The sequence below is a fragment of the Doryrhamphus excisus genome, linkage group LG23 (genome assembly GCF_037039965.1).
Source record: "Doryrhamphus excisus strain RoL-2023G ecotype Guam linkage group LG23, RoL_Dexc_Guam_v1.1, whole genome shotgun sequence".
NCBI classification, from domain to species: Eukaryota; Metazoa; Chordata; class Actinopteri; order Syngnathiformes; family Syngnathidae; genus Doryrhamphus; species Doryrhamphus excisus.
This window is the reverse complement of record NC_136379.1, coordinates 6574370-6595221: the sequence shown is the minus strand read 5'-3', so window position 1 is coordinate 6595221 and position 20852 is coordinate 6574370. Positions and strand designations below refer to the sequence as shown.

Sequence of the window (20852 nt, the reverse complement as noted above, 5' to 3'; positions counted from 1 at the left end):
TGATAATTGTCTGCCTGATATCAGCATAAAAATGCGATAGGTATCTGATTTTTTTCCAGGTCAAAAAACCGATATTGTATTTTTATGCTGATATTGGGCAGATGATTATCGGTAGCAATAATTATCAGACAACCCTAATTTTTTTTGTCATAAAAACCAAAACTAACACACACAATCAAAGATTCTTTTCATCGGGTATCGGAAATTGAGAGTTGGACAACATCGGTTTTCTGCAGAAAAATCCAATATCGAACATCTCTACTAAAAATAACTCTTGGAGATGTGAGCAAGTGCTATTATTATTGCTATTATTGTTAATATATGATATTAATATATACAGTATCATTAAAGTTTAATTTGCCGTGAGCTGAGTCCATGTCAGGCCTCTTCTGCCCTCCGTCTGGTTGTTGCTGTTACATGTTTAGAAAAGCAATAGGCGGGGGTCAAAAGATCCCGGTTGTCATCGGGGGCGGCGGCCTTTTAACGTTGCTCCCCGCCACGCAGGTGAAAGGAGCAGCCATTGAAGTCGTGCATCTCCTGGTAGATGAGGAGAACCTGACGTTTCTCATGGGGTTTGGCTTTTGTTTCGCTTTGTCAGGGCCCTCTTCTTTCTTTTTGGAAATCAATTTTCATCTACTGCAGCTTTGCTTTAAAGCGCCCAAATAACTGTGCAAGAAAATGGCATCTTTTCATAATATTTACATATTTTTACATGTTTTTACATTTTACACCCTGCTTGTGTCAGCCTGACAGGAATCAGCGCCTGCTGAGCCAAACGCTAAGTCAATAAAAGAGGATGTGCTGTGTTTTTTTTTGTTTTTTTTATTTGATAGGATTTGGGAGACATGTTTCCCGAATGTGACTTTGGACGTGCCCTTTACGAGCCTGCTTGCTGCATTTTCATCTCAATTTGCTACAAAAAGAAGATTAAAAGCGATTCATGTGTCATGTGTCTTAAAGGTCGCCCATTATGCAAAAGTGACTTTTTCATCATATGCTAACAGTAATTCCTGTCCCTAGAGCCTGTTGATGAGCACCAAACGTGGGAAAAAATCATCATCTTCCTCACTTGGCCATTTCAGGCTTCGCTACACATCTTAAAATGCAGTCTGAAACTATCCAGTCAGTAAGCTACAGACATGGGAGCTTTTTTTTTTTGTCAGTGAATAGGCTAACCTAGCATGATGTTGCTGTTAGCACTGTAGCATACATAGTATAACATGTTTGCTGTTTTTAAGAATTTCCTACAAAAATGTGCTGCTTTTTTTTTTTTAAAAAAAAAGCAAAAAAAGAAAAGCAGGCTTCACTACACAACTTAAAATAAATACCAGAGTTAATCCATTTTTCTTTGATAAACCTGGCATGATTTTGATTCTGTTAAAATGTGTAATGTTAGCACTTTAGCTCACATAGCTGTGCTAGTGTTGATGACATCCTGTCCCACTTTGTATTAGTTTAGGAAAAATGCTAGTCAAAGATCCTCTATGTGACAGGAGGGCTCTGTTGTATTTATGATTTTGACTGCAAAAACGCAAGTACAAGATCATTTATACACTAGAAATGCTCAGCTAGCTTGGTGCTCAGCACAATATAAATCAAGGTGTGCTCCACATTTGAAAATGCAGCCTGTGCTAATGCTAACCTAGCATGATGCTGCTGTTAAAATGCGTTAGCACTTTAGTTTATAGCATGTTAATGTTACATAGTATGGCATCTATAATGTTGTGTTCTGCTATTTTTAGGAATTTCCTGCAAAAATGCTAGTCAGTGTAATGTTAGCATATTAGCTCACGTAGCTATCCTGGCGCTCCTGTCATTTTTGTTCTCCTGTCACCATTCCTGAATGTTACATTGCTGTACCTTATGTATAATGGAATATTCTGTTGAATTTCAGGAATTACTGGCAAAAAAACTAGTCATTCATTCATTCATTTTCTACCACTTATTCTCATGAGGGTCGCAGAGGGTGCTGGAGCCTATCCCAGCTGTCTTCGTACACCCTGGACTGGTGGCCAGCCAATCACAGGGCACATATAGACAAACAACCATTCACACTCACATTCGTACCTATGGACAATTTGGAGTTGCTAATTAACCTAGCATGTTTTTGGAATGTGGGAGGAAACCGGAGTACCCGGAGAAAACCCACGCATGCACGGGGAGAACATGTCAACTCCACACAGAGATGCCCGAGGGTGGAATCGAAATCGGGTCTCCTAGCTGTGAGGTCTGTGCGCTAACCACACGACCGCCGTGCAGCAAACACTATTCAAAGATACTTTATTCATGTCAGAAGCGTTATGCTGTTTTTATGGACCAATTGCAAAAATGGTTGTCTTAGATTCTATAATCTGCCAGGAGTCCAAAACCACAATTAAAAAGCAGGCTTTGCTACACGTCTTAAAATACAGCATGGCAGTCTGCCAACTATCCGTCAGTCAACTACATACATATGTGGGAGCTTAAATGACTCGTATAACGTAGCATTTTAGCTGTAGCAATGCTAATGTTGCTAACATTTGTTTTCATGTTTGTTGTATGTGATATGTACTGTAAGTCAAAATACTATGAGACTGAAATTGGACCAAAAATAGATTTGAAAATTAATCTGCAAATGAGGTGAGTTGACATCAGCCTGAAAAGTTTGACGAAAGTTTTGCTGTCTATGAAGTGACAAAACATAAAAGTTGCTACGGTGTCTTCATGGGTGTGATAAATCACGTAATGAGCGTCTTTAGGGGAGATAGTCTTCATGGCTTCGTTTTTTTTTTTCTTCTTTTTTGAGAGCAATTACTGAAAGTCTCTGGGAGGAAGAAGAAGAGTTTGCCTTTTTCTCTGCACAAAGGAAGCAGACTTGGGCTAACAAGCTCATTGCACATCTGTTGAGGCGCCGTGTGATCCAACCTCCGCGTCTTCACATACAATTACACTTTCTGGGTTATTTGCTGGCAGGATACGCCAGAAACCATGTACACTTACAGTAAACGCACTAGACTAGGGCTGTCAAATGATTACACATTTTAAAGCAGATTAATCACGGTTTTCAAATTAATTAATCATGATTAATGACAAATTATAGGGCAAATCAAATCAATAGATGGTACACGTCTGAAAATCAATTTCCCTAATACTGCTTTATTTAATTATCGCCTGGAGTCAGCTGGGATAGGCTCCAGCATATCCCCCACGACACTAGTCGTGCAAAAATGCATAATTAGGTAGAAAAAAACATACATAAGTCGCACTGGAGTATAAGTCGCACAAGGCCAAAAATGCATAATTAGGTAGAAAAAGAAACATACATAAGTCGCTCCGGAGTATAAGTCGCACAAGGCCAAAAATGCATAATTAAGTAGAAAAAAACATACATAAGTCGCTCCGGAGTATAAGTCGCACAAAGCCAAAAATGCATAATTAGGTAGAAAAAGAAACATACATAAGTCGCTCCGGAGTATAAGTCGCACAAAGCCAAAAATGCATAATTAGGTAGAAAAAAAACATACATAAGTCGCTCCGGAGTATAAGTCGCACAAACATACATAAGTCGCACTGGAGTATAAGTTGCACAAGGCCAAAAATGCATAATTAGGTAGAAAAAGAAACATACATAAGTCGCTCCGGAGTATAAGTCACACAAGGCCAAAAATGCATAATTAGGTAGAAAAAAACATACATAAGTCGCTCCGGAGTATAAGTCGCACAAGGCCAAAAATGCATAATTAGGTAGAAAAAAAACATACATAAGTCGCTCCGGAGTATAAGTCGCACAAGGCCAAAAATGCATAATTAGGTTGAAAAAAACATACATAAGTCGCACTGGAGTATAAGTCACACAAGGCCAAAAATGCATAATTAGGTAGAAAAAAAACATACATAAGTCGCTCCGGAGTATAAGTCGCACAAAGCCAAAAATGCATAATTAGGTAGAAAAAAAACATACATAAGTTGCTCCGGAGTATAAGTCGCACAAGGCCAAAAATGCATAATTAGGTAGAAAAAAAAACCATACATAAGTTGCTCCGGAGTATAAGTCGTATTTTTTGCGGGTAATTTATTTGACAAACTACATGACCAAAACAGATATTACATAAGTTGTAACAATAAAAGAATAGAGAACAGGCTGAATAGATGTAAGATATGCTAACACGATGGTTATTAAGCTACACAAAAAATAAACATGAACAGAAAAGGTGTCCAGTGTTTATGTTACATAAAGTTTTTTCATTTCTAAGTCGCTCTGGAGTATAAGTCGCAGGAACAGCATACATAGTATAACATGTTTGCTGTTTTTAGGAATTTCCTGCAAAAATGTGCTGCTGTTTTTGTTTTTAAAAAGCAAGAAAAGAAAAGCAGGCTTCACTACACAACTTAAAATAAATACCAGCGTTCATCCATTTTTTCTTTGATGAACCTAGCATGATTTTGCTGTTAAAATGTGTAATGTTAGCACTTTAGCTCACATAGCTATGCTAGTGTTACTGACATCTGTGTCCACCTGTCCATCTTTGTATTTATTTTTTGTTTAGGAAAAATGCCAGTCAAAGATCCTCTATGTGACAGGAGTTCTCTGTTGTATTTATGGTTTGACTGCAAAAACGCAAGTCCAAGATCAAGATCTTTTTTCATTTATAAGTCGTTCTGGAGTATAAGTTGCAGGAACAGCCAACCTATGAAAAAAAGTGTGACTTATAGTCCGGAAAATACGGTATTTGGCAAATAAATAATAAAATATCTGTTCCGGTATGCTTTCTCTTTGCATAACAGGTGGGCTAATAGATTTTTAAGCTGGATATTTTTCAACATATTTCATATATTGTATGGGCATTAAATGAAAGGTTGAGTTGAACAATGATACCTCTGACATTGACTAGAACGTATAATATATTCTAGTTTTTCACAAAGGAAGAAACCATGGCATTTTTCATCCTTTATGTTTTTGTCGCAAGGCAGCATCGAACACAATCCGATTGGGACACAAAGCCACCTTGTTAACTTTGGGATGTTTGTGAAACTTTTGGTCTCTGATCTTGTGTCTGATTGTGAATGCGACTCTCTGAAGGTCATCAAGCACGAGGGTCTATCCAAGGACGTGGGCAAGTGCTCGTTGTTCGATCTGCTCAAGTACAGCGACGTGGACGATGATGAGCTGCTGACAAAGGAGGAGTTCTACACCGCCTTCGGTAGGTTTTTGCATTGTGGCGCGCTTCCATGGATACCGATAATGGAATCATAACCCGTAAAGGGAACAATGGGAATAAGATGCTGATGTCTTTATGTCAGGAGCAGCGGGGACGTACGTATTTCAGTACCCTGCTCATTAAGTTTACCCCCTTTTCAAAGATACAGTATTTTTACACATATTCAATAGGGCTGTCAAATAATTTTAAAAGATTAATCAGATTAATCAGTTTTTTTAATAGATTAATCATGATTAATCACCATACGCACAGCATTGTCAAGCATCAAAATAAAGCCCAATACAGAATTGAAGGCATTCAGAAGATGCATGCAAAGATGTGACGATATGCAGCATTCTACACCGGTCACTAGGTGGCAGTGTTGTTGCTGTAATGTTGGGTGACACACAAGCAACACTTTTATTGCAAGGTTTTATGATCTCACAGCAGGTCCAATAATCCATGCCGGTTCTGAACCCCCAACATCACTTCCCATCCGCCTCCCCACTCTTCTTACAGCAACACACACAAGCATTTCTTATTTATATCTTATTTTATATTGGGTAATAGTCATGTAGAGGTGACTCTAGGGGTGTTATTTCATGTCTGGAGAGCTCTAATGATGTTGAAAACTATTTAGAAGTTGTAAACAGGTTTTCTATACTGTAGCTATATACTACATATTCATTCATTTTCTACTGCTATTCTCACAAGGGCCGCGGGGTGCTGGAGCCTATTCCAGCTGGAGCCTATCCCAGCTGTCTCCGCGAGAGGCGGGGTAATAATAACAATAATAATAATACATTTTATTTGTATAGCGCTTTTCAAAATACTTAAAGACACTTTACAGAAAAATTTTGTACATTTTCCAGGTACACCCTGGACTGGTGGCCAGCCAATCACAGGGCACATATAGACAAACAACCATTCACACTCACATTCATACCGATGGACAATTTGGAGTCGCTAATTAACCTAGCATGTTTTTGGAATGTGGGAGGAAACTGGAGTACCCGGAGAAAACCCACGCATGCACGGGGAGAACATGCAAACTCCACACAGAGATGGCCGTGGGTGGAATTGAACCCTGGTCTCTTAGCTGTGAGGTCTCTGTGCTAACCACTCAACCGCCGTGCAGCCCGTATTGAACTTATATTGATCCATATTCTAAATTTCTGAGGTATAACATTTGAGTGTTAAGTTGCTGTGTGACGATTTTGTTAAAACTTTAAATCTGTTTGTTTGTTTGATAGATTAAAAAGATTAAAGATAGATTAAAAAGACCCTGTGATTCAAACATTGCTTTTTTAAGGGTTTTTTTAATTTGCCACATATATCCATTTTTTATTTGGTTGAGTAACCATTCACACTCACATTCATACCTATAGACAATTTGGAGTCGCTAATTAAACTAGCATGTTTTGGGAATGTGGGCGTGTGGGAATGTGCACGACCGACGTGCAGCCCCACTATAAAAATAGGAATCGTACTTTACAGAAATTGGCTTGTCTGGAACCAATAAACAGCAATAAACGAGGGATTACTGTATATTTTAAGAACAAATGGATTTAAATTTCCATTAGAACGTGAACTTGATGAAGTGATTCCGAAAGTTGCGTTATCCAAAAGTGTGAAGCTTATGTTTGGTCCACCGGGGTGTTCTGATGAATGTGTTGCCAAAGCAAGCAGGTCACAACAACTCATTAGGCATTATGGCGCCAGATGCTCCACAAAAGGCAAACATGTGTGCACCAGATTCCTCCTTTTGTTCCTGCATGTATCTTTCATGATTCCTTCCTGTCTGACATTTGCAGCGGGATCAGTATCTTCATACGGGATCTCCTGTGACATTTGGCGGGAGTGACACATTTAGCGGGAGCGCGAAGGGTGCGGGGGGGTGGTGGTGGGGGGCTCACAAGGCATCGTCTTCATCTCATCACCTCGGTGGAGAGTCGACCCAGCAGGCGACGCGGAGTTGCAGCAGCAAATAGCAACATGAAGGAGGGCGAGTGCGTAGGTGCAAAGCTCTTCAAGCTCTTCAAACTCCAACCAATCTGGGGACCGTCGTGCCGCCTTGAAGGGGCCACTTCTCCGCTTTTCATCTTCTACTTCCAGCTCCGCTTCTCACAAAGAAGACGCAACACCCTTAATGAGATCACGGTCCCATACTTGCTTTTTAACATTTTTTATTTAGCTCCGCCCATGCTAGCTGCAGCGATGTATTAATCATCTGCTAAGAAGTTCAAACACCTGCTTGGACTTTTTTTTTCCTCCAAAACTCAAAGCTTTTCATGAGAAACCGTTTCATTGTGCCACAATTGAAGCGAAGCGGGAGGAGCTATAGGAACCGTGACACTGCAGCATAATAACCGCAACTCCCCATTGCTGGCAGCACTCGTGCAGCCCAAAACAATGACGCTACCATCACCATTATCTTGCAGCTCACTTGTGGTGCCATCTTTTTAGTCAATAATGTATGTTGATATTAAATATATACAGCTGTTATCATGCAGTGTGGTACTTCTAGTAATACGTACATACATGATTAAACCATGCATAAGCGTTACGTGCATGTAATACTCGGAATCGGACACAAACCAGCAACTATGGCGAGGTCTCCTGCAGCCCAAGGAAAAAGTTACACTTCGCAGGGGTGCTGGAGCCTATCCCAACTGTCTTTTGGCGAGAGGCGGGGTACACCCTGGACTGGTGGCCAGCCAATCACAGGGCACATATAGACAAACAACCATTCACACTCACATTCATACCTATGGACAATTTGGAGTCGCCAATTAACCTAGCATGTTTTTGGAACATGCTAGTTTGGGTGAAGAGGCGCTCACAGTGAAGTTGACACCTTTGGCCACTTCAGGCTTCGCTACACATCTTAAAATGCAGCCTGAAACTATCAAGTCAGTCAGCTACAGACATGGGAGCTTTTTTTGTTGTTTTTAGGAATTTCCTGCAAAAATGTGCTGCTTTTTTATTTAAAAAAAAAAGCAAGAAAAGAAAAGCAGGCTTCACTACACAACTTAAAATAAATACCAGAGGTCATCCGATTTTTCTTTGATAGCATGATTTTGCTGTTAAAATTTATAATGTTAGCACTTGTGCTGGAGCCTATCCCAGCTGTCTTCATACACCCTGGACTGGTGGCCAGCCAATCACAGGGCACATATAGACAAACAACCATTCACACTCACATTCATACCTATGGACAATTTGGAGTCGCCAATTAACCTAGCATGTTTTTGGAACATGCTAGTTTGGGTGAAGAGGCGCTCACAGTGAAATTGACACCTTTGGCCACTTCAGGCTTCGCTGCACATCTTAAAATGCAGCCTGAAACTATCAAGTCAGTCAGCTACAGACATGGGAGCTTTTTTTTGTTGTTTTTTGCTGTTTTTAGGAATTTCCTGCAAAAATGTGCTGCTTTTTTATTAAAAAAAAAAAGCAAGGCTTCACTACACAACTTAAAATAAATACCAGAGGTCATCCGTTTTTTCTTTGATAGCATGATTTTGCTGTTAAAATGTGTAATGTTAGCACTTGTGCTGGAGCCTATCCCAGCTGTCTTCGTACACCCTGGACTGATGGCCGGCCAATCACAGGGCACATATAGACAAACAACCATTCACACTCACATTCATACCTATGGACAATTTGGAGTCGCTAATTAACCTAGCATGTTTTTGGAATGTGGGAGGAAACCGGAGTACCCAGAGAAAACCCACGCAGAGATGGCCGAGGGTGGAATTGAACCCTGGTCTCCTAGCTGTGAGGTCTATGCGCTAACCACTCGACCACCGTGCAGCCCTCAGTGTCAACATCATCAAAAAAATGATCCGACTATGCAAAATATCGTCAGCGTCGCCGCTAAACTGAGTCACTCGTTGTGTCCGGAGCAGCTGTGGGATTTCAACGTTCCGGCATGAGAGCGGCACCTGTTAATAAGGAAGCGCACCTTTATAGAGCCAGGAAGCGCACCTTTGTGGAGCCAGCATGGTGTGGCAACATTGTTTGTCATGGCGAGAGATATCGCCTTAAAGCCCATGCATTATTCAAAGGCTCCTAGAAGGCGCTCCGCAATCAATTTGCCTCAGCTTGCGGCAAAGGAAGCCGTCTGGCACAAGCGATGTCTTTTAATTAGATGATGCCACTGATAGGAATGCTGATAGGCGGCCTCTTGCCACCGTCAAATAACTCGCTGAATGACGGCCGTGGCGGCGTCGTGGCTAAGCAGATAAAGTCTCATCTATCACAAAGCGTTGTTAGTTTTGAGTCATGTGACGGTCGGTCTGTACCGGCGACACAAAATGCATAGAGGTCTTGCAGCATTAGCGGCGGCGCCGTCTCGCAATGGGGGGGGGGGGGGGGTCATGAGATCATATCGCAAATGAGCGTCAATTTGTACAGCCAACTCTCAGCAGCATGCAGCTGTAATCACGTGTAAACATGGATCTGTTATACTCCTTCCTACTTTGAATGCAGGAGTAATGCTTGGTGATATATTACTGATTGTCGCTGATGATAATCATTATTACATCATAAACAGTCCCTTACATAATTACATCACATTACATTATCACCAATGAGGCATTTATTAAGGGTGCCGTTAACACGCTGCAGGGTGTTCCTCAGTTTTAAAGGAAAACTGCACTTTTGGGGGACTTGAACACGCGTTTTTCTCTTTTCTGTGTGTGCTGTAAAAGTTTAAAAACAGATGAAACAGCTCATTACTGCGAGTAATGGGAAACATATTAAGCCTTCTGAAAAAGACTCCAAAAAGCAGCAAAAATTCTCCATTTATTTAGAATGTGACTTACATATTAACTAAGCGGTGACTATTATTATTATTATTATTTCGGTACATGACAAAAATAAAATAAAAAAATGTATATATAGGAATATTAGGAATAATATATAATAATATATAATAATATTAGGAAAGCAGGAAGTGAACAAAAGTAACAGTAAAAGTAACAGTAATTGTAAAAGTACCAGATGGCGGGGTAGGATTTAATAAGCTTTGCTTCTTCCTACTCCTTTTGGACATGTGGAACTGGGAACTGATTATGGGATGCATTCAATTGTAATATGATGCATGTTCAAATGTTACCATTACTATTTTCGGTATGTGACAAAAAAATGTTTTTTAACTATATTATGAAAGCAGGAAGTGAACAAATGTAACAATTACTGATTGTAAAAGTACCAGATGGAGGGGTAGGATTTAATAAGCTTTGCTTCTTCCTACTCCTTTTGGACATGTGGAACTGTGAACTGATTATGGGATGCATTCAATTGTAATCTGATGCATGTTCAAATGAAATATAACCATTACCATTTTCGGTACGTGACAAAAAAAATATTAACTATATTAGGAAAGCAGGAAGTGAACAAATGTAACAATTACTGATTGTAAAAGTACCAGATGGAGGGGTAGGATTTAATAAGCTTTGCTTCTTCCTACTCCTTTTGGACATGTGGAACTGGGAACTGATTATGTGATGCATTCAATTGTAATCTGATGCATGTTCAAATGTTACCATTACTATTTTCGGTATGTGACAAAAAAAAATGTTTTTTTACTATATTATGAAAGCAGGAAGTGAACAAATGTAACAATTACTGATTGTAAAAGTACCAGATGGAGGGGTAGGATTTAATAAGCTTTGCTTCTTCCTACTCCTTTTGGACATGTGGAACTGGGAACTGATTATGTGATGCATTCAGTTGTAATCTGATGCATGTTCAAATGAAATATAACCATTACCATTTTCGGTACGTGACAAAAAAAAATATTAACTATATTAGGAAAGCAGGAAGTGAACAAATGTAACAGTTACTGATTGTAAAAGTACCAGATGGAGGGGTAGGATTTAATAAGCTTTGCTTCTTCCTACTCCTTTTGGACATGTGGAACTGGGAACTGATTATGGGATGCATTCAATTGTAATCTGATGCATGTTCAAATGTTACCATTACTATTTTCGGTATGTGACAAAAAAAATGTTTTTTAACTATATTATGAAAGCAGGAAGTGAACAAATGTAACAATTACTGATTGTAAAAGTACCAGATGGAGGGGTAGGATTTAATAAGCTTGGCTTCTTCCTACTCCTTTTGGACATGTGGAACTGTGAACTGATTATGTGATGCATTCAATTGTAATCTGATGCATGTTCAAATTAAATTAAACCATTACCATTTTCGGTACGTGAAAAATAAATAAATAAACTATATTAGGAAAGCAGGAAGTGAACAAATGTAACAGTTAGTGATTGTAAAAGTACCAGATGGAGGGGTAGGATTGAATAAGCTTTGCTTCTTCCTACTCCTTTTGGACATGTGGAACTGTGAACTGATTATGGGATGCATTCAATTGTAATCCGATGCATGTTCAAATGAAATTAAACCATTATTATGATTATTAACACATTCAATCCCAGTATTTCTCATTTATATTGAATATCCGGCTCATCCCTATCATTTTAGTATTCTTTGTGATTGATTCATGACGGGCCTGCCGACGGGGCAATAGCAGCCATTCACTAGTGTCAGCCAAGGTCGTGGGCCCATTCAAAATTTCCTCTGGAATTTTTCTTTCAGTCGGAATGTTACTGAATTAGTTACAGCTTCAAAGATGTCGTTTATTCTTAGTCTGCAAGTCTTTAGAATGGAGACTGGTTACAGCGCCCCTGCAGATTGTAGCCAAGTAGTGCAATGCATTTTGCCTATGCAATTGCCTAAATTTACCTTTAGTTATTCTTAGCAATCAATAATTGATGATCCTGCCTGTGTAGCAATAACAGCCACTCACTGCTGCCTCTTCCTTCCTCTATTTGACTATTATATCCATTCCAAAACGCAACTATGGTCGCATTTTAGGCTGAATGAGTCAGTTAGAGGTCAAATGAATGAAGTTAAATGTAAGTGTATTCATGATTTGTTCATAGTTTGCCAGTTATTCATCATCATATTTGTAGTAGTGTTACTGAAAAGCATTTCTTACAGTTGGAGACAGCAAATTACAACCAGGAAGCAATCCTGGTATTCCGACAGTAAAAAAAAAAAACACAACTATGACAGTTTAAGCTCATGGAAAGTGTCACCAAACTAAAAGGAAGGTCACAGAGATGGATGAGAGGACTGAGTACTGCAGGACTGCAGTTGTGTTATTATTTATTTATTTTTTTGGGTATGTGTTTGCTTGTCTTTCCCCCAGCGTGGAGCTGTGAAATGCTTGCAAACAAAGATAGCTGCAGTGAGCACGGAGAGGAAGGTCCGCCGTGTGCAGCCCACCAGGCACAAGCTGCCAAACAAAGCGGAAAGAAAAAGGTCACACTACAGTTTTTCACCAGCATGAAAAACTCCACTGGAATAGCAAAGTAAACCTTTGTCAGCTTGACAACGTCACACCTAGAAAAAAGCTGCAGTGACAGTGACTTTTTTTTTTTTTTTTTTTTACGTCACTTACACTCGGGAAGGTTTTAATCCATTAAAGAGACGGCGGCGTTATAAAACACCAATTAATGGATACTCGGGGTTTTCGCTGTCAAAAAAACCCTGCTGGGAATTCATTCCGCTCGCTGCGAGGAGCACGGCAAAATGGTAATTCACGCTTCGTTATCCCAAATGTGCCTTTTCACTCGCTCCCTTAAGGCGGAATGCATTAGAGAGATTTGAAATTAATTACGAGTCCTTCCTTTTTATGTTGTCAAGTGATCTTCCAGGTCAACTCGAGTCACAATTTCTTAACGAATGCTTACAAAAGTATCCTTGCTTCATCTGTTTATTTGATGTTTACTTGATGTGGACATGACAGACCACATGCGTTGTTTGACTCATTTAGCATGTGTGCTAATTCGACCAAATACTGTATCCATGGGAGGCTTTTTTTTAAAGTTTTTTGTACCATAGTACTTCCTGGTTACTGTTATTAAAGATCCGAGGGGAGGTAAAATATGTTGAATAAACCGACTCAAGGTAGCCAAGCATTGGCTTCGACTTTTAACACAAGAATTAACCTCTCGTTTGTACTTGGTATGCATGCCCATAAATTATGAATATCGTATAAACAAAAGTGCAGGAAGAATATTGCATTGTTACACCGAGGAAGGTCAACATCCTTTTTGTTTTTCTTAGTTAAATTTTTCCCTTTTATTATGTCTCTAAAGCTTCTGATGGCACTGTGTCAAAGAAAAGGAAAGCAAAAGTGAAAATTACATATCAAAAATGCTGAAGGAACACCAACCATCAATTTCATGGTTTTCATGTTTTGTTTTGTTTTTTACCAAAATCTGCTAATTTGAGGAGACACAAAAATACTCATAAAGTAGAGAAACTTTTTCTGCATATTTCAGCATATTTTCATAAAAAAATTATTAATTACATTTTAAAAATAAATATATGCATTTTAAATGTCATAGTCTAACAATGTATTTACATATGATTTATTTTATTTTTTAATGATTTTGATACGTTAAAAAAATCACATATTTTAGTTACAAAAATGTGCTTTTTGTAAAAAAAAAACACTACTATTTAATTTATTTAATTACACATCAAAAATGCTGAAGGAACGCCAACCATCAATTTCAAAAAGAATGTTTTTTTTTTTTTAATCAAAATCTGCTAATTTGAGGAGACACAAAAATACTCATAAAGCAGAGAAACTTTTTCTGCATATTTCAGCATATTTTCATTTAAAAATAATTAATTAAATAAAAAATATCTATATGAATTTAAAATGTCAGTTTAACAATGTATTTACATATGTATGATTTATTTTATTTTTTAATGATTTTGATACGTTAAAAAAATCACATATTTTAGTTACAAAAATGTGCTTTTTGTTAAAAAAATACTACTTATTTAATTTATTTAATTACACATCAAAAATGCTGAAGGAACGCCAACCATCAATTTCAAAAAGAATGTTTTTTTTTAACCAAAATCTGCTAATTTGAGGGGACACAAAAAAATGCTCATAAAGTGGAGAAACCTTTTCTCCATATTTCAGCATATTTTCATTAAAAAATAATTAATTAAATTTTAAAAAATAAATATATGAATTTTAAATGTCACAGTTTAACAATGTATTTACATATGTATGAATTATTTTTTAATGATTTTGATATGTTTAAAAAAATCACATATTTTAGTTACAAAAAAATTGCTTTTTGTTAAAAAAAAATACAATTTATTTAATTTAATACAAAAAAATTACTTAATTAAAACATTTTTTTAACCAAAAATCTGCCAATTAGTGTGGAAGGGAGAGACACCAATCATCATTGGCTGCATGCCTGGTCCTAGCCCTTCAAACACAGTGACCACTATGAGGGGTAAAGGTGCGATACTCCTATTTCATATTCCTATGAAATGAACAGTGATAATAAGCGGTGCAGTGGTGTCAGATTGGCAACTAACTGTCCATAAGCCACTGATTATATAATTATATTTTGTTTTAGGATATCTGTTGGCCACCAATGTCATTTTTCCATAAGAGTGGAAAGTGCTGCAGCTGCAAAAGACAGACCAAATGTAAACGTAAGCTAAAACGCCCTGAGCATTGTCAGGTGATCCACGGCCGCGTCAGCTAACGTGCTGCCTCGGACTTGGTCGCACACACGGCACACCAGCGGACATCTGTTATTTGAAGTATGCTTTCAGGAGGCAATTGGGCCTGGCTGTGCTCTATCTTAACATCTCTGCTCCCAGTGAAAACAGATAACCCTTCAATAGCCCAATAACACCCCCCCCCCCACCCTCGCCCTTCTCTAAGTGGACGCGGAAGCGAGGCTGCAATCGAATAGAATGGGGATCGAACGCTTTGGCGTACATTTTGGAATACAAGCGTATGGGACAAAGTAAACAAAGTCCATCTTGGACACTTACGATGAGAGAGATGTTTTTTTTCTACAGTAAAGCAGCCAATTTTCAAATAAAAGAAAGATTAAAATGTAAAAATTAATATCATTTCATTTAAAAAAATAAATTAAATTAATTTAATATTTAAAAATATTTTGTACAAATCAATTAAATTAAAATTTATTTCAATGTATAAAAATTAAATATTGCTTTAAATATTGCTAACACAAGAATTAACCTCTCGTTTGTACTCGGTATGCACTCCCATAAATTATGAATACCGTATAAACAAAAGTCATTTTTATCAAAATCTGCTAATTTGAGGAGACACAAAAATACTCAAAATGGAGAAACTTTTTCTGCATATTTCAGCATATTTTCATAAAAAAATTATTAATTAAATTTAAAAATAAATATATTAATTTTAAATGTCATAGTCTAACAAAGTATTTACATATGTATGATTTATTTTTTAATGATTTTGATACATTAAAAAATCACATATTTTAGTTACAAAAATGTGTTTTTTGTTAAAAAAAATACTACTTATTTAATTTATTTAATTACACATCAAAAATGCTGAAGGAACGCCAACCATCAATTTAAAAAAGAATGTTTTTTTTTTTACCAAAATTTGCAATTTGAGGATACACAAAAAATACTCAAAGTGGGGAAACTTTCTCCATATTTCAGCATATTTTCATTAAAAAATAATTAATTAAAATTTTTAAATAAATATATGAATTTTAAATCCATAGTCTAACAATGTATTTACATATATACTATTTATTTTATTTTTTAATGATTTTGATACGTTAAAAAAATCACATATTTTAGTTACAAAAATGTGCTTTTTGTTAAAAAAAAATATTATTTAATTTAATTTATTTAATTACACATCAAAAATGCTGAAGGAACGCATGAAAGAATGTTTTTTTTTTTTACCAAAATCTGCAAATTTGAGGAGACACAAAAAAATACTCATAAAGTGAAGACACTTTTTCTCCATATTTCAGCATACATTGCTAATTTGCTCTAACACAAATTAGACACCGGGACCATTACAGGAGACACTGTGCTTCGTTAGATCGAGGTGTTAATTACAGCATGAATCCGTGATTTTGCATTCTCAATTTTAATTTCAACAACATTCCTTACCGCACAATAGCCGTGGTAAAATTAGCCCAATTTGATCAGATTCTGCAGTACGCGTCACCCTTCGGGATTTTGCCACCGCAGCTGCTCGGACACAAAAAAAAAACAAAAAACTGTCATGATGTTGCAGCAGCGTTTCATTTGTAATCACATTAGAGGCGTTATTATGCTGCTAGCGTTTGTGGGTAGACGAAAGACAAATTGGTCGGTAAGTACGTGTCCTTTTTGCATTATAATGACATCCCACACAAACCAGTGAGGTGAGATACAGTCCCGGTTTCATTGTTTTCATGCTTGTAAAGTTGATGGTTCAATATCCCAACAAGGTTGCTGCCAATTTTCAGTGTTATCATGAATGTACTACATGCTTACAGGATGTATATAAAACCACTAAACTTTTTGATGCGTGTCTCATTACATGCAGTAATGAGCTGTCTCTTTTTAAATATGTTTTTATATCTTCAGAAGGCAAAAAAAAGGGCAAAATTCTAACAAAAGTGCAGTTTTCCTTTAAAGGTGTCCTTTTGTCTACAAAAGCAGCCTCTCTTATAAAGTGAGTTTAGTTTCAGGCCTGGAAGACAAACATAAGGGGAATTGAAGATCCACGTTGATGTTGTGCAGAGACTCCCTTTGTTTGGTTGCGGCGCTCGAGCAGCAGCGGCGGCGGCAACTCGACATCAAAGACGAAAAAAAAAAAAAAAGAGTTTTCCTTAGGAAGACAAAAGGGACTTGTTTGTGTTTCATCGCTCAAACTATTTTCGATCTCTGTCAGAGATTTGGATGCGTTGGAGTCGTTCGTGTGCGGTATCAAAAACTGCAACCCGTCCTTGTTGTTCTTCTTTTGGGAAAGAGTGAATGAACGCAGCCATCCAAGATCAGAGAACGTTCGCTTGAATGTCTTTTCTGATGTTGATCTTTTTTTTTTTGACTTGATGCCCATGTGGCAGCGTGATGGAAAATACTTTTATCTGCACTCCAACATGTTCAAAATGTTCAGTTTCCGCCGTACGGACCCGAAGATTACGCGAGCGCTTGAGAAGCAGCGCGTGATTGAGGGCTGAGTCAAAAGAGGTTGGCTAAGCAACCTCTCCGCAATTTGTCTTCATGTAGTCCACCCCCTTCGCCGTAGTCCTGCTGGCTCTCTTCCCTGACAAACTCCAATTTAAAACCAGAGCGTGCCACCGCATCCCATTCTCGGAGTAAATCTAACATCTGAGCCTCGTCCTTTAACGCTAATTACAGCTCAACCGATGGAAGCTTGACCTCTTCCCCGGGGGGGGCGTTCAGTCGTTGGAGCTTTAAAATCAGAGGTAAAAGACAAGCTTCCTGCACACGGAATCTTCCATTCCGATCCAAGAGCATCTATCCTGGGACTTTCACTTTCCACCTTGCAGCCGAAGCGGCGGCGGAGAAGTTCACCAGGCTCCATCCTCCCCGGGGATCAGCGGCAAATCGAGTTTGTGGCTTGTAGCATATCCCGCCGGAGCGTTCGGCTACAAGGTGTCCGTGATTGAATGGTTAGGGACGACATTACTGGAATGAGATTTGGGATCCGCTGATCCAGCAGCCACCACCCGGACAAGGGGGACGCGTCGTGGCGAGCTGATCTGACGGCTTTGCTGGGATTCAGGATCCGAGGAGCGGGATGGACTGGATATCCGTGTCACATGGGGCCTAATTCCCACAAATCCAGGCTGGCATGAAGGGTGAACGTTTCAGTTAGGCAAACTTTTTTTTTTTTAATATTGAATTACATTTCTCAGGGCATTGAATCCCGAGTCTGAAGGACTTGAGCCGTCCTACCTAGTCAGACTAGAATAGACCCACCGAGTCGTTGAGCCTGCCTGGAAATTTAACTTTGTCAAAAGTTTTTAGAAGCGAAACAAATGAGAAGGACAAACTATTATTACTGTTGTATATGACAACAACACGCATCAGGAGGTTGCCTACAGCCACAGCTGTTAATATCAAAGCTTTTTGACCTGTGGCATTTTTTTACGAGTCCTATGAAGCACAAATTCTTGTCTCACGATCAAGGTTGACATGCAGGGAAGAACTTTCTCCGAGTTTTCCAAAGAGAAACAAATTCATTCATTCATTCATTTTCTACCGCTTTTTCCACACGAGGGTTGTGGGGGGTGCTGGAGCCTATCCCAGCTGTCCTCGGGCGAGAGGCACGGGGTACACCCTGGACTGGTGGCCAGCCAATCACAGGGCACATATAGACAAACAACCATTCACACTCACATTCATACCTATGGACAATTTGGAGTCGCTAATTAACCTAGCATGTTTCTCCGGGTACTCCGGTTTCCTCCCACATTCCAAAAACATGCTAGGTTAATTAGCGACTCCAAATTGTCCATAGGTATGAATGCAAGTGTGAATGGTTGTTTGTCTATATGTGCCCTGTGATTGGCTGGCAACCAGTCCAGGGTGTACCCCGCCTCTCGCCCGAAGACAGCTGGGATAGGCTCCAGCACCCCCGCGACCCTCGTGAGGAAAAGCGGTAGAAAATGAATGATTTCTATCGCAAATAAATTGCTATTAATGAATCAAACATGACATGGGAGCGACACAGGAGACAAAATTGTAGAGTTAAAACAATCAGGAGGTTGCCTACAGCCACAGCTGGAAGTTACAATGTGGTTATGTAATTTTAGCATTTATGGTATGCCGATTTATTAATTAGGTATATCAGGTGCGAATTTGAAAGAGAAACAAATAAGAATTTGAGTTTTTTTGGTTTTCGGATTCAAACATTTGCCTTTTCGTGTTGCAAGTCATCACTTTTGCTGACTGAAACGGCACATGAGCGCAAAAGAAGAAGAAAACTCACACTAACAGAATAAGAAAATGGAAGGTTGAAGGTGTCGCCGACTGGCCGGGCGTACACGATCTTAATCCTCTAATTTTGTTGTGATCCAGGCGTCAATTTACTGGGCCAACTGAGAGATTACCAGTCCTGACTCTGAGCCTCGCCAGTCTGTCAGCGCTGCGCTCTGATTGGACCGGTTGGGCTCTCGCAAGTTCACCCAGGTCGTCGGTCGCCGAACACGCCGAGCGGACCAAACCTCCAATTGGCTGAAAAGGTTAAGAAAAAAAACCACTTCCACAGGTCGCTGGAGGGTCGGCGCTCGCTCTATCTTCAGCTGTTGCATTTCATGCCTCCAGGAGCAGAAACTAATGGAGTCTGTTTTACTCTGGTGCCACCGCTCGCGGCTGCAGAGGATGATTAGAATGCATTCTCTAACAAGCTGCGTTACATAACACAAAATCGGTGATTTTACTCAGCTCTCTGGACACACTGCCATCTTCTCAGATACGTTTTTTTTTTTTATTTAGCCACCTTAAAGTGAAAAAAGAAGCACATACGACCCCGACCAACCGCATTACCACTCTTCTGTCCTCAACAGACGTGTATCTGCTTGACCTCCCGGACCACCAGAGGGTTCTGGTGAAAACCGTAACCGTCGGCCAGAGCGCCGTGCTGACATGCACCATCACAGGCGAGCACCGGCCGCCGATACTTTGGAGGAGGAACCGTCAGTATCTCAACTCCCTGAACCTGGAGGACATCAACGTAAGTTGGCCGACATCCTGGAGTGATGCAGCAGATCCAAAATTGTACTTTATAGTTAATACAGAGTAGAGTCCACACATTATTAGTCAACAAATATGCATATTTGCCTACATTTACTGTAATATTCGATAAGACACACAAGCACCCGACTTGTTCACTGGAACAAAGATCCAAAATTGTACTTTATAGTTAATACAGAGTAGAGTCCACCCATTATTAGTCAACAAATATGCATATTTGCTTACATTTACTGTAATATTTGATGAGACACACAAGCACCCGACTTGTTCACTGGAACAAAGATCCAAAATTGTACTTTATAGTTAATACAGAGTAGAGTCCACCCATTATTAGTCAACAAATATGCATATTTGCCTACATTTACTGTAATATTCGATGAGACACACAAGCACCCGACTTGTTCACTGGAACAAAGATCCAAAATTGTACTTTATAGTTAATACAGAGTAGAGTCCACCCATTATTAGTCAACAAATATGCATATTTGCCTAAATGTACTGTAATATTCGATGAGACACACAAGCACCCGACTTGTTCACTGGAACAAAGATCCAAAAGTGTACTTTATAGTTAATACAGAGTAGAGTCCACCCATTATTAGTCAACAAATATGCATATTTGCCTACATTTACTGTAATATTCGATGAGACACACAAGCACCCGACTTGTTCACTGGAACAACAACAACTGTTGTAGGATCTCAGAACAGACACAATAATCCCTAACCCCTTACATCACTTCCTGTCCGCCACCCACTCAGCTCCCCTAGCATCAGAACACATTTACAGCAACACAAACAAGCACAAGTCTTATTTATGTCTAATATATCTTATTTTCACATATTATGTCAACTGCATTGGTTAATATGGGTGTAAAAGTGACTATAGGGGTGTTATTTCATGTCTGCAGGGCTCTAATAGTGAAAAACAGTATTTAAAAGGTTTTCTTTTCTTTTGAAAATATTTCATTTATACTGAAATTGGAAATTCACTTATCACGGTCGGACCTGGAACCAAGTAGCCATGATAAATGACGGATTT

The 20852-nt window shown here is 38.9% G+C and overlaps 1 protein-coding gene across 3 annotated transcripts in view; it reads left to right on the top strand.

Annotated features, from left to right (window-relative positions):
- The window catches only part of fstl5 (follistatin-like 5), a 154210-nt gene that overhangs the window by 83773 nt on the left and 49585 nt on the right, over positions 1-20852 (top strand). For all 3 annotated transcript variants that reach the window (XM_058049606.2, XM_058049613.2, XM_058049621.2), the window contains 2 exons: positions 5060-5180; positions 19625-19791. In XM_058049606.2, the coding sequence (XP_057905589.2) occupies positions 5060-5180; positions 19625-19791 (288 nt within the window). The remainder of the gene's footprint in view (positions 1-5059; positions 5181-19624; positions 19792-20852) is intronic.